Here is a 15012-nt window from a genome sequence, read left to right on the forward strand (position 1 = left end):
ATCATAGGCTCACCATAAGGGGTAGGCCATTTATGACTGAGATGAGGAGAAATTTCTTCACTCAGAGGGTTGTGGATCTTTGGAATTCTCTACCCTGGGGGCTGTGGGTGCTCAGTTGTTGATTGATTCAAGATTGAGATCAATATATTTTTAGGTACCAAAGAAATCAAGAGATACGGGAATAGGTGGGAAAGTGAGGATGGTAAAGAATTATAGCCATGATCATATTGAATGACGAAGTAGGATCCATGGGTTGTAAAGGCAATACTTGCTCCTATTTCTTATATTACAGCAAATACTCCCACTGGGATATCTGCTCACCGGATTCCAACTAACCGGGAACAGTAGCATAGTCACAAACAAAAACAGAAAATGCTGGAAAAACTCAGCAGGTTGAACAGCATCTGTGGAAAGAGAAACAGAGTCAACATTTCGAATCCATTATGACTCTCTTTATTTCTCCACAGATGCTCTTAGATCTGCTGAGTTTTTCCAGCATTTTCTGTTTTGTGTTTCAGATTTCCAGCATCCGCAGTATTTTGCTTTTTGCTTATTACAGTAGCAAAGCGTTTATATTACTGCATTAGTAATCCAGAAACCGGGACTAGAAATCCTGAGACATGACTTCAAATCCCACAGTGGCATTTGGGGACATTAAATTCAGTTCGGTAAATCTGTAATAAAAATTGTCAGTATCCATAATCATGATTATGCAACTACCTGATTATCATGAAAACCCTTCAGGAAAGGAAATTTGCCACCCTGACCGGGCCTGGCCTTTATCTGACTCCAGAACCATAGCAGTGTGATTGATTCTTAACTGCCCTTGGAAATGGTCTAGCAAGATATTCAGTTGTATCTAACTTCTATAAAAGAAAGTCTAAGATGAATAAACCTGATGTTGGCCTAGGCTCTGGGAATGAAAAACCAGACCAGCTGACCCTGCAAAGGTCTCCTTACTAGCATCTTGGGGCTTGTGCCAAATTGGGAGAGTAGCCCCATAGACTGGTCAAGTAACAGCCGGACATAGTCATACTCACCAAATCACACCTTATAGCCAATGTCCCAATCTCCTCCATCACCATCCCTGGGTATTTCCTGTCCCAGGACAGACCCACCAGAGGTGGCAGAAGAGTGACATACAGTCAGGAAGGGGTAACTGTGACAATCCTCAACATTGACTCTGGAGCCCATGAGTTCTTACAGCATCAGGTTAAACTTGGACAAGGAAACCTTCTGCTGATTATTATTTATCGCCCTGCCTCAGCTCAGGAATTTCTCAGCCTCCGTGTTGAACACCACCTTGGAGTAGTATTGAGGGTGGCAGAATGTACTCTGGGTGGGGGCCTTCAATGCTCATCACCATGAGTGGCTCGGTAGCGCCACTACTGACCATGCTGTCTGAGTCCTGAAGGAAATGCCGTAGATCATTATAAGTCGACCCGGTGTATAAGACAACCCCATTCTCCAGCCCCAAAATTGTGTTTTTACATATACTCAGCATATAAATCAACTGCCCCTTTTCAGCAAGACATGCTATACTTACATTAGTAGTCAGCCTCAGCGTTTTGCCCCATACTTATAACAGGGCGCAAGGGATTGAGTAGGCGATATGGGCTATGTTGCAAAGAGTTTAAGATCATCCAAACAGAGCAGACCCCGCACAATAAATGAGATTCCCATTAATCAGAAACTGAATTGGACCAGTCTGAAAGGCTGGGAATCCTGCGGCAAGTAACTCACCTCCTGACACCCCAAAGCCTGTCCACCATCTATAAGGCACAAGTCAGGAGTGTGATGGAATACTCTCCACTTGCCTGGATGAGTGCAGCTCCCACAACACTCAAGAGGATCAACACCATCCAGGACAAAGCAGTCTGCTTGATTGGTAGCCCAACAAACAAGTTAAACATTCACTCATACCACCACCAGTGTGCAGTAGCAGCAGTGTGTAGTTTCTACAAGATGCATTGCCAAGGTTCCTTCGACAACACATTCCAAACACACAACCTCTACCACCAACAAGGACAGGGGCAGTAAACGCATGGCAACACCACCAAATCATGCAGCATCCCCAAACCCACCCACCTAACATCAGCTGACTGCAGCTTTTATATTCCTATCTTCCATCGTTTAGTGTGCAAGTAGTGAGATTTCTGATTTATAAATAAGCTCATAAAATCTTCAAGTTACTTTTCTCATCTCACGCATTTTTCTTCCTCCACAGCCACGGAAACTAATAAGGACTGAAATATTTTCAACATGATTGATACAGACAGCAGCCAATCAGGATGGGCTTAATAACTCAAACACCTTCCAGGCGCTTTTAATCACTAGAAGCAAAAATGTTTGACATCAAAAACATTGTTCTTGCTCCACAATCTAACTGCCAGCAAAGAAACTACAGCCACACCAATCACAGGTACCTTCATCTTTTTGTTTCTTCATGGAGTTTGGGTGCCACTGGCAAGGCCAGCATTTATGGTCCATTCCTCTGCAATGTAGGCAGCATTAGTTGATTAAGTGAATTTAAATGACCCAGCTGTTATGGTGGAGTTTGAACTCATGTCTCAGCATTACTAGTTCAATAGTATAACTTCGTGCTGTTGTGTGGATAGGATCCAGGGAAAGATAGATTAGCCTTGGACGATCACAATAAAGGCTTACAGGACTGATCCCTGCAGGGATGAGAGGCTGTTCTTTGGGTGATTGAGTAGACTGGGACAATATTTCCTGAAATTTAGAAGAATGAGAGGTGACCTCATTGAATCATATAAAATTCTAAAGGGGCTTGACAGGGTAGATGTTGAGAAAACATTTAAACTGTCTGGAGAATCTGGAACATGGGTTCACGGCCTCAGAATAGGTGGTCGGCCATTTAGGACTGAGATGGGGAGAAATTTCTTCACTCATAGAGTTGGGGATCTTTGGAATTCTCTACCGCAAAGCATTGTGGATGCTTGGTTGATGAACATATTAGAGACAGAGATTGATCAATTTTTGAATGCTAAGGGAATGAAGGAATATAGGGGTTGTGGGGGAATGTGGAATTGAGGAAGTTCAGCCATGATTGTATTGAACAGGTTCGAATGGCTGAATGGCCTACTCCTGCTCCCGGTTTTTGTAGAATCATAGAATGATTATAGCACAGGAGGCCATTCAACATGTCATGTCCACGCAGCTCAACCAGTCCCCCTCCTTGTAGACCTGCACGTGTTTTCTTTTCAGTGCTTATTCAATTTCATTCTGAAAGCCATGACTGAACCTGCCTTCACCACACTCTCAGGCAGTGCATTCCAGGTCCTAACCACTTGCTGTGTTAAAAGGTTTTCCCTTAGGTCATGCTTGGTTCTTTTGCCATTTATTTAAATTGCTGCCCTTTGATTCTTATTTCTTATACCACATGTACTGAAATAGCCTGTGTTCATTAAGTGGCCAAACAGGCTGAGTATCAACCTGTACATCCTTCCAACACACACCAAAGGCAGGTGGCAAGAGTGGGAGAGATCCTGATCAGCTGTGTGATGGAAAGAAATTGGACCCTCTACTGTCACTATCCTTAGCTCCAGACTACAACATGCATGTAAAAGTGTACGTTGCCACAGCAACCGGATTCCTCAAGTGATCTGTAACACACCATCACCGATGAAATAGCTATTGCTGAAATACAAGCCTAGAGAGTGAGGATTGGCAGCATTACTGTTCATGGAAAGCATCATGTCCTCACTTATCATTATGGCCACTGATGAGAGATTGTGAACTGGAACCCTGGCTGATTATGATCCTCCCTGACTCCAAGGTGCTGAGGTCAAAGTCCTTGCCCTCTAGTACCACTTGGCGATGATCAGCTAACTCCACAGACCAGGAATCAAACTTGGAACCTTTCAACTTGCAGGGTTTATTGTCCGTTTTAAGCGGAGTTAGTGAGACACAATGTCAGAAGTTTGGGGAAACTAAACTTGAAGCATCCACCTGCTTTGTTGATAACTGTCCTGCACTCCTTTGTCTCCTCTTGTTTCTTTCACAAATAATATGTAATGTATCATGGAACTTTTCAGACTCTCTCAACTACTAAAGATATGATTTATTCCATCCTTTCTAATTTAGTTCCTAACTGAAAGAAATATTAATCAGTGAGGCTCGGAGCGGGTGTTTAATCCAGGGAGCTGCATGCTGTCTGCACAACAGCTTTCTGGCCAATCAGCCCCAATCACACCCAGATGCCAAATTCTTCAATAAATATGAAAGTGCTGAGGGGAGGAATATAAAGAAAGAAATATTAATATGTACCTTGCACAATTTCAGGGCTTAACAGTCAATGGAGTAGTTTTGAAGTGTAGTCACTGTTATAATGGATGAACATGGCAGACAAATTTCACACAACAAATTCCCACAAACAGCAATGTGATAATGACGAGATAACCTGTTTTTGTGATGTTGATTAAGGGATAAATATTGGCCAGGACACTGGGGGGAAAAAAAACCCCTGCACTTCTTTGAAATGATGCCAAGGGATCATTTACATCCACTTGATTTGGTCCTGATTTACGTTTTCCAATCTTATTCTGCTCATTTTGAGGCTGAGGATTGGCAGCAGTTCCCAAAGGGTTAATCCAGATTCTGGGAGGAGAAAGGAATCACCCAGGATCACTGCGCAGTGACCCCTCTGGCAAAGCACCTCCTCCACTCCATCCACCTTTCTCTCTACATCTCTCCCCAGTACCCCTGTACTCTCCGCACACCTGCTCCATTCTCTCTTCCGCTGTCTTCTCTCCTGATCACTCTGTCCCCTTCTCTCATCTTTCTTACCTTCATCTCTCCACCTCTGCCCTTTCTCTCTTCCCCTTTAACTCATCTCATCTCTTCTCTTCTCTCGGCCTCTCTCTCTTGTTCCCCACCCTTTTCTCTGTCCATCTCCCTTTTCTTCTGTCACCTATCCCTCTGTCTGTCTGTCCGCGGTCCCTCTCTCTTTCTCTCTCCATCTGTCTTCTTTCCTCCATATTCCCTTTCATCCACCCCTCTCTTTCTTCCATCTCACCCCCATCTCTCCCTTTTTTCAGCCCTCTGTTGTCCATTCAGTGAGCGTTAAATGTTACTACTTTTCACAATAATATTTCCAGGGCATTCTGTTTCTTAGTGATTAAATAGTTTGTTCTTTTTTTTTGCAATTATACACATTGAGTGCTGAAGGATTTCACTACAGGACAACTCTTATGTCGGAACAGCAATACTTTCGGAGTTCACTAGGGGGTGCCATTTCCTTCAAATTCTCTCCCACCAGTTGGAGCAGATAGGCTGAGGGATGGGGTTGGGGTGGGCAGGTTATGTTGATGGGTGGGGGAGGGGTGTGGGTGTGTCTGCTGCTTGATGTACAATTCAAAAGAGTGGCTTAAAGGTCGAGTTTTTAAAAATGCATCCTTCCAACAGTGAAATACTGCGATCCTCTCTCTCTCCCCTTAACTGACAAGCCTCTCTCCCCTCCCTACTGACACTCTGCTCTCTAGCCCCCGTACTTAGACCCCTCTCTCTCCCCTCCTGCACTGACTCCTCTCTCTCTCTCTCTCTCTCCCCTCCTGCACTGACTCCTCTCTCTCTCTCTCTCTCTCCCCTCCTTCACTGACTCCTCTCTCTCTCTCTCTCTCTCCCCTCCTGCACTGACTCCTCTCTCTCTCTCTCTCTCCCCTCCTGCACTGACTCCTCTCTCTCTCTCTCTCTCTCCTCCTGCACTGACTCCTCTCTCTCTCTCTCTCTCCCCTCCTGCACTGACTCCTCTCTCTCTCTCTCTCTCTCCCCTCCTGCACTGACTCCTCTCTCTCTCTCTCTCTCTCCCCTCCTGCACTGACTCCTCTCTCTCTCTCTCTCCCCCCTCCTGCACTGACTCCTCTCTCTCTCTCTCTCTCCCCTCCTGCACTGACTCCTCTCTCTCTCTCTCTCCCCTCCTGCACTGACTCCTCTCTCTCTCTCTCTCCCCTCCTGCACTGACTCCTCTCTCTCTCTCTCTCTCCCCTCCTGCACTGACTCCTCTCTCTCTCTCTCTCTCTCCTCCTGCACTGACTCCTCTCTCTCTCTCTCTCTCCCCTCCTGCACTGACTCCTCTCTCTCTCTCTCTCTCTCCCCTCCTGCACTGACTCCTCTCTCTCTCTCTCTCTCCCCTCCTGCACTGACTCCTCTCTCTCTCTCTCTCTCCCCTCCTGCACTGACTCCTCTCTCTCTCTCTCTCTCCCCTCCTGCACTGACTCCTCTCTCTCTCTCTCTCCCCTCCTGCACTGACTCCTCTCTCTCTCTCTCTCTCCCCTCCTGCACTGACTCCTCTCTCTCTCTCTCTCTCCCCTCCTGCACTGACTCCTCTCTCTCTCTCTCTCTCCCCTCCTGCACTGACTCCTCTCTCTCTCTCTCTCTCCCCTCCTGCACTGACTCCTCTCTCTCTCTCTCTCTCCCCTCCTGCACTGACTCCTCTCTCTCTCTCTCTCTCCCCTCCTGCACTGACTCCTCTCTCTCTCTCTCTCCCCTCCTGCACTGACTCCTCTCTCTCTCTCTCTCTCCCCTCCTGCACTGACTCCTCTCTCTCTCTCTCTCTCCCCTCCTGCACTGACTCCTCTCTCTCTCTCTCTCTCCCCTCCTGCACTGACTCCTCTCTCTCTCTCTCTCTCTCCCCTCCTGCACTGACTCCTCTCTCTCTCTCTCTCTCCCCTCCTGCACTGACTCCTCTCTCTCTCTCTCTCTCCCCTCCTGCACTGACTCCTCTCTCTCTCTCTCTCTCCCCTCCTGCACTGACTCCTCTCTCTCTCTCTCTCTCCCCTCCTGCACTGACTCCTCTCTCTCTCTCTCTCTCCCCTCCTGCACTGACTCCTCTCTCTCTCTCTCTCTCCCCTCCTGCACTGACTCCTCTCTCTCTCTCTCTCTCCCCTCCTGCACTGACTCCTCTCTCTCTCTCTCTCTCCCCTCCTGCACTGACTCCTCTCTCTCTCTCTCTCTCCCCTCCTGCACTGACTCCTCTCTCTCTCTCTCTCTCCCCTCCTGCACTGACTCCTCTCTCTCTCTCTCTCCCCTCCTGCACTGACTCCTCTCTCTCTCTCTCTCTCCTCCTGCACTGACTCCTCTCTCTCTCTCTCTCTCTCCCCTCCTGCACTGACTCCTCTCTCTCTCCCCTCCCCACTGATACCCACCCTCTCTCTTATTTCTCTCTTTCTCCACCCCACCTCCCCTTCTTTCTCACCCAAGTATCCTCTTCTCTCCCACCCATGTTAACAACTCCTTTCTCTACCCCCAGCCCTGTGACACCCCTCTCCCCCTCTCCCCTCCAGTAGTGAAATTCCTCACTCTTTGATGAAGTTGAGATTGCTGGTTGCCTGTCTTGTGGGAACAGTTGGATTAATAAAAACACTGTTAAAATGAAAAAAAAAACAACTTAGCAACAGTTAAACAGCAGTCTAAACAGAACCCAAACAGCACACACACTTGGAAAAGAATGTCGGTGGATACAAATAGGTCCACAGACTGTACCAGAGCCTGCTGGTTCTGTTGAAGGGTCATGAGGACTCGAAACGTCAACTTTGCTCTTCTCTGCCAATGCTGCCAGACCTGCTGGGTTTTTCCAGGTATTTCTGTTTCTGTTTTTGTACCAGAGCCTGGACCAATTCTGGACCAGTCCAGGTCCAGTGCACAGAACCAAAAACATGGATAAAGCAGTTCTAACATTGTACATTGAAAGCCCGAACCAGGTCTATTCAGGCAGTGCAAAATCATAGCTTACAATATTGCTAAACTAGTTCAGGTATTGCACAGTCAGAGCCTTCAGCAGCTCTGAACCAATTCACCTCCTGTGAGGTGACAGGTGACTGGTAGGAAGTTACTTGAAACACCAGATGTCTCTGCTTCTGTTTCTGAAGGTGTAGCTCTCATCTACAGTCAGACTGTTACAGCACAGGTTCCAGCAGTTTGCCGCCTGTCTGTCCCATTGTATGGGTTTTTGCTGAGATTATATGCAAAGTTGCAGGATTGTTGCGTTATTTGGTACCTCTTTATGAAGCTGTATCTGCTGGCAGGGGCTGTGCTGAGACTCCCGAAACGCTTCCTGTAAGACGAGGTCTGCACTGACTCGAAGCTCAAGCTCATCTTTGCCCACCTTGTGTCTGTGTGTGTTGCTGCAAGTTAGAGATCCAGGATTGAACTCTCTCCCTGCTTCCAGCCTGTTTATATACACAGTCATCCCCCTGGATAGGGGCCAGGTGTCAGAAAATGCCACAGGGTCCTAGTGCACCCCCTCCAAATACTCATTCTTTGTTAGGTCTGGTAATCAGCTCTTTTGAGTACAAACCCATTTCCATCTGTTTCAGATGAAGTTACATTGTTTCATAGTTTGCCATTGTGAGAGTTGAACTCTTGATCTTGGGGTTACAAACCCAGTACCATAACCACTTGGCTATTTAGGCCAAGCCGGTCTGGTAATCAGTGTCCACCAACAGACCACTCTTATTAACTAACTTTATTAAAATGCTCATATTCAGAATGTCCAGCGGTCCCACAACTACTATGAAAAATAAATTAGGATTAAACTGATTGAATATTGCCTTTTGACTGGGTGGGTCACCATAGGACAGGTTTTTAACTTGACAGCAGGTATAAAACTGATGAGGCAGGGCCACTGTTACAGAAACCACCGGATAGAGAAGGTGGATGTGAGTGTCTTCTCGAATACAACTGAGTGGCTTGCTAGGCTATTTCAGAGGGAAGTTACGAGGCAGCCACATTGCTGTGGGTCTGGAGTCACATGTAGGCCAGACCAGGTAAGGACAGCAGATTTCCTTCCCTAAAGGGCATTAGTGAACCTGATGGGCTTTAACAATAATCCAGTAGTTACAGGGTCACTATTACTGAGACTAGCTTTTTATTCCAGATTTTATTTTATAAAATGAATGTAAATTTCTCCAGCTGCAGTTGTGGGAATTGAACTTGTGTCTTGGAGTTATTAGGCCAAGTCTCTGGCCTAACCATTATCCTACAGTACAAAGCCCGTCCAATATAGAAACTGCCTGATAGAGGAACCATGCATTAGGGACAAAAACTGATTTAGAAACCCCCTGTCAATGTCACTACCTAGTATAGAAACTACCTTACATGGAAACCCACCAGAAGACTTGTGAAGATGGGGCTTTTTCATGAGACCTCAAAAAGCTTTTAAATTGTGTTAATTGAGGTTTGGCTACAACTGAGGCTGTGATAATCATATTAATGATATAACAATGGACTGTGTATTACAGGGTATAAGTATCAGGCTGTAACAATATACCAGTGAATGCATGATGTTAATGAAAGTCTAATGTAACCTTGTACATGATGAGAACAAAGGTCAGTCTGGGCTTGGACATGACATCTTTTCCCTTTCATGGAAAACATGTAAAGTCAATGGCAAAACTTCAGCTTAGATTCTGAAAACCGAAACAAGCAAAGAAAAGGAAGCAAAATGGAGGACAGAGTTAATGGATGGAAACTTGTTGAACTCAATGTTGCGCCTGGAAGGCTGTAAAGTGCCTAATCGGAAGATGAGGTGCTGTTCCTGAAGCTGACATCGAGCTTCACTGGAACAGTGCAGCAGGCCGAGGACAGAGAAGTCAGTGTGAGGACAAGGTGGAGAATTAAAATGACAGGCTACCAGGAGCTCAGGGTCATGCTTGTGGACAGAATGGAGTCCGCGAAGCAGTTACCCAATCTGCGTTTGGTCTCCACAGTGTAGAGGAGACCACACTGTAGACAACAAATACAGGAGACTAGACTGAAAGACGTATATGTAAACTGCTACTTCACCTGGAAGGGGTGTTTGTGGCCCTGATGTGAGGAGAAAGGAGGTAAAAGGGCAGGTGTTACATCTCCTGTGGTTACATTGAAAGGTTTCATTTTCTTTGCCTGTTTTGGCTTTTTTTCTTTCAGTCGGCCGCACACCTGCTCCTGGCACACCTTTTGTGTTTTGTTTCTGTTTGTGCCCCATCTCTGTTTCCTTTGGCCTTGAAAGACTAACTCTTCTGTCATTCATTCTCTCCTGACCTTCACCCTCATCGCAAACCTTCCTTTTTTTCCTGTCCCACCCACCCCCTCGCTCAAAACTCATTTCATCATGAACTTTTCTCAGTTTTCTGATAAAAGATCGCAGGGTGGGATTGTCCCAGATTTGCAGTTTCGGGTGGGGAAAAGGACGTTTTACCTGTTGGCCACAGTGATGTGTTTCTGCATCGAATCGCCCCATTCCTGTCTCATTAATTACACAGCCACAGGAAACTCGCTGTCTCTCTGGCGGCTGGACTCTGGTTTGCCCATTGCGCCATTACCCCACCACTTCCTCATGCCGGGCGCTATATTTAAACTGCAGCCGTGCGCCCGCTTCTCAATGCTTCCAGCCAAGGGCTGCGCCGGTGTAGAAGTGGTCCCAAAAGCTAAGAAGTGTGCAGACCCCCAGATTCAGTGAGGCATTCCTGTGACGCCTTCTGGATGCCGTGGAGGCCCCCCCCGACCCCCCCCACCCCCAAACCCCCTGCCCCACGATGTCCTCTACCCACAGCTCTGGCCGCAGGAGGCCCATTGGTCTCACCACTCCGGCTTGGGAGGGGGTGGCAGAGGTGGTCAGTGCCAATGCTGCACACAAGAGGTTGGCCATCCAGTGCAGAAAGCGGATAAATGATCTCAGGATAATTCAACCATCTCATCGCTCTAAACTCACACACTCACAGGGCCATCACACATTCACTGGCATCTCACTCACTGCCAGCTCAAGGAACATCACCACTCACTCCCTCACACACACCCTCACATCTCCATCTGGCCTCATCTCCTCTGGAGACTGCCTCCTCACCCTCACCATCTTGAGGCCACTTGCACAGATCAACAAGTGCCCCCACACTCACCCTGGGATACCCCCCTTCCCCAGTACAGCCCTCACCCTGCAGCCTCTTCCCTTGTTTGAGGCCACTTCTCCCCCTCCCCTGAGGAAGCCCTAGCCCTGCAGCCATTGAAAGACCACCCCCTGCCTGACGGCTGGTCTGGGAGGGAGAGACCTGCCCGTGAGCCCCTCTAACAGTGATGTGGTGCTGCCTGTGAAGCCTGGCGCTGAGACCACAAGTGCTGCCTGAAGCAAGGTCGGCAAACAGACCTCAAAGTCCCGAGTGAAGAGCAGCTCACCAGGTGCACGTTGCTTATGTACAGTTGTGAAACACGTCGGTGTACATTCACACTGATGTACCCAGATGATCCAACGCCGGGGGCGGGGGGGCGGTGGTGGGGGTCGTGGGTGGTGATTCTGGGAGGGTGGGGTGATTCTGGGGGAAGATGATTTTGGGGGGAGTGATTCTGGGGGGGTTGATTCTGGGGTGGGGGGTGATTATGAAGTGGGGGTGATTATGGGGGGGGTGATTCTTGGGGGGAGGTGATTCTGGGGGTGGGTGGGGTGATTCTGGGGGGGGAAATGATTCTGGGGGGGGGTGGGGTGATTCTTGGGGGGGGTGATTCTGGGGGTGGTGATTCTTGGGGGGGTGATTCTGGGGGGTGGTGATTCTGGGGGGGGGTGATTCTTGGGGGGATGATTCTGGGGGTGGTGATTCTGTGGGGGTGTGATTCTTGGGGGGTTAATTCTGGGGGGTGATTCTGTGGGGGTGTGATTCTTGGGGGGGGTGATTCTTGGGGGGGTGATTCTGGGGGGTGGTGATTCTGGGGTGGGGTGATTCTTGGGGGGGTGATTCTGGGGGTGGTGATTCTGTGGGGGTGTGATTCTTGGGGGGTTGATTCTGGGGGGTGATTCTGTGGGGGTGTGATTCTTGGGGGGGGTGATTCTGGGGGTGGTGATTCTGGTGGGGGATGATTCTGGGGTGGGTGATTCTGGGGGGGTGATTCTGGGGGTGGTGATTCTTGGGGGGATGATTCTGGGGGGGTGATTCTGTGGGGGTGTGATTCTTGGGGGGTTGATTCTGGGGGGTGATTCTGGGGGGGGTGATTCTGGTGGGGGGGTGATTCTGGGGGGGTGATTCTCGGAGTGGGGGGGTGTGTGATTTAGGGTTGGGGGTGATTCCAGCGAGCAGTGCTTATGAAGAGATACTAAAATGATGAAATGAGGTTCCTGAAGTGTGGTGGTGGGAAACACGGCTGCCATTGACGGGTGGAGCAGACAATCGGAATCTGGTTTCACAATGGCGTAGAACCCATTTTTGGCCTCCCCACATATTGCAACCACCCCCCCCCACCCCCGCTGCCCGCCATGATGCCTGACACCAACAGGGCTGGAAAATTCCAGCCGTTAATTCTGTTTCTCTCCTCACAGAGGCTGCCTGACCTGCTGAGATTTTAACCAGTGAAAATTAGTTGGCTATTCATCTGTAGGCCGTTTGCGGGACATTCCTGTTTCAGGCAATGGCCCTTGTGTTTCACCTGGACAACAACAGTGACTGTCTTTGTTATGTTTGGACACTTCTGATCTAACTAGACGAATGATCATCATCCACGGAAAGCGATTAAATAAAGCCCTGAATGTGTTTTGTGCCTTTTCACATTCCCTGTGACATCAGTTAAAGAGGGATTGAAGCATTGGAATATGATCATAGGAATAGGAGTAGGCCATTCAGCCCCTAGAGTTTGTTCTGCCATTCTGTTAGATTGTGGCTGATCTACATCTTAACCTCAATTACCCTCCTTGATTACTTATCCCTTTATACCCCAACCCTACAAAAAGCTACCAAGCATCATTTTGAAATTTTCAGTTGACCCCCCCCTCCATCGCCACACCCCAGCTCAACAACTTTATGGGGCCAGAAGCGATTTCCACCATCCTTTTTCACAGAATCATCGGACTCTCACAGTGCAGAAGGAGGCCATTTGGACCATGGAGCCTCTGAATGAGCAATTCGCTTAGTGCCACTCTGAAGAAATTTATAAAGAAATGCTTCATAACATCACTCCCGAATGGCCTCCCTCTGGTTTTACAAGAACGTGTCCTCACACTGGGTTCCCAACAAGCTACCGGAAATAGTTTCTCTTGATCAACTCCTTTGATCATCTTAAAGGCTTCAGTTGGATTACCCCTTAAGATCCTACCCTCAATGGTATACAAGCACAAGCTATGCAACCTGTCCTGATAAATTAACCCTTTCAGCCCCAGTATCATTCAGGTAAATTCTTGATGCAGACACTCCAAGATGTAAGCGTGGATTTTCATGGAGTTGAGACTCTGTGGAGGGGTGACAATAGTGCCTGGGACCTGATTCCGGGTTTCACGACCCCATTCCCAGGGTTTCTGGTTTTCTGGAGTGCCTCTTAAGGGTGCAGACTGGCTTGGGTTGTGAGCGTCGCTCCCTGCACTCCTGGCCTGCCCGGTTCCATTGTAGAGATAGACATGTTCTTGCCCCATGCAATTTTCATGGAATTGGGCCAGATTTTTAAAGGGTCGTGGTTCATGGCCTCTTAGGGGAGTTGTGAACTATAGTCTGCATGAGGGAACTTTTTAAAAGGAAGTTCTAAAGGCCCCCCTCATGCCCTCATGTCAAGGTATGTCCTCCAACACCATCTTGTAGCCCCTCATGCCCCCATGCCCTTTCACCCACTGTATAGAACCAATGAACCTTATAATGACAGTAAGATGTATTAAAAAAACTTTTCAGTTTTATTGATAACTTTCCACTTTCTGAAAAAAAAGCTCCTTTTTACTAAAGACCAATAAAAGTGTCAATCATCCAGGCACTTTAAAGTATCAATAGATGAAGATGCAAGCACTTGAATCCTCTTTATCTGGCGTAAGTAAACATTGTGCAATTGACAGAGGAGGTCAGAGAGTCAGACTGTCAATCAAGCAATGTTTTCCCTGGGGCTCGGGTATTTTAGTACTATCATGGATTTCTGGGCTCTCAATCAAGTCTCATTTTGCATTCTTTGCTGAGAGCTCAGAAATCCAAAGCAGGACAACATCCTTTGGCCACTACTGGGTCCATTGGATCTACACAGTGTATAGCAGGTGAATGGACATGGAAGGGCTATAGCTTGGCATGGAGGTCATAAGAAGCCATGGGAGTGAGTGGGGGCATATCTTAGCATGGGGTTCATGTGGGGACGTAGAGGAATGGATGGCATGAGGGACCATAGCGGGTGGTTATGATGCATACCTTGACAAGAGGAGCCATAGGTGGTGAGTGTGGGGGCATGAGGTGGCGTGAGGTTCCAAACCTGCGACCTCTACCACCTAGAAGAACAAGTGCAGCAGATGCATGGGAGCACCACAATCTGCAAGTTTCCCTCCAAGCCACACACCATCTTGACTTGGAAATATATTGCCATTCCTTCACTGTTGTTGCTGGGTCAAAATCCTGGAACTCCCTCCCTAACAGCACAGTGGGTTTACCTACACCACATGGACTGCAGCGGTTCAAGAAGGCAGCTCACCTCCACCTTCTCAAGGGGAAATTAAGGATGAGCAATAAATCCTGGCCTAGCCAGCGATTCCCACATCCCATGAATGAATGAAAAAAAGGACTTGGCATTGGGGAGTGTGTGTGGTATGAGGTGGTCTGAGGGGTGAGGGCTAGAGGGACTTACTTTTTTCATTATGCCTGGCCGAAGTTCCACAGCATCGAGGCAGGCCTTTCAAACAGCCTGCCTCTACACATGGCAGCTCCTGTGGCCAATAGGCCCGACTGCAGCCCAAATCCCCCTCCCACCATCCCAACAATGAAAATCCCGTCTTTCCTGGCACTTTCTCATGAGGCGGGTGGACCAAGCCAGGAATTTCACTGACTCCTGCTACCTGCTTTGAGGATGAAAATTAGCCCTTAATATCCAGAATGGAAGTATTGCAGATGGGAGTCTACTTAGGGTCTATACAGCTGTAACCTAACTCCTATCCCTTTTAGACATAAAGATCAACATTCTATTAGCCTTTGAAATTGTTTCTTGTACCTGTCCTCTGGGCTGTATACAAGGAAGGAGCAGGAAATGGGGATTTGAGTAGAAGGTCCAACAGAAAGGTTAGAACTGACAGCAAGTATA

The 15012-nt window shown here is 47.9% G+C and overlaps 1 protein-coding gene across 1 annotated transcript in view; it reads right to left on the reverse strand.

Moving 5' to 3' along the window:
- LOC121269028 (glial fibrillary acidic protein) overlaps positions 1-8160 on the reverse strand; it is a 61408-nt gene extending 53248 nt beyond the window's left edge. The window contains exon 1 of the mRNA XM_041173413.1: positions 8018-8160. Within this exon, the coding sequence (XP_041029347.1) occupies positions 8018-8115 (98 nt within the window). The 5' untranslated portion in view covers positions 8116-8160. The remainder of the gene's footprint in view (positions 1-8017) is intronic.
- Positions 8161-15012: the final 6852 nt, after the last annotated feature.

Source organism: Carcharodon carcharias, chromosome 23 (assembly GCF_017639515.1).
Source record: "Carcharodon carcharias isolate sCarCar2 chromosome 23, sCarCar2.pri, whole genome shotgun sequence".
In the NCBI taxonomy this organism is placed as follows: domain Eukaryota; kingdom Metazoa; phylum Chordata; class Chondrichthyes; order Lamniformes; family Lamnidae; genus Carcharodon; species Carcharodon carcharias.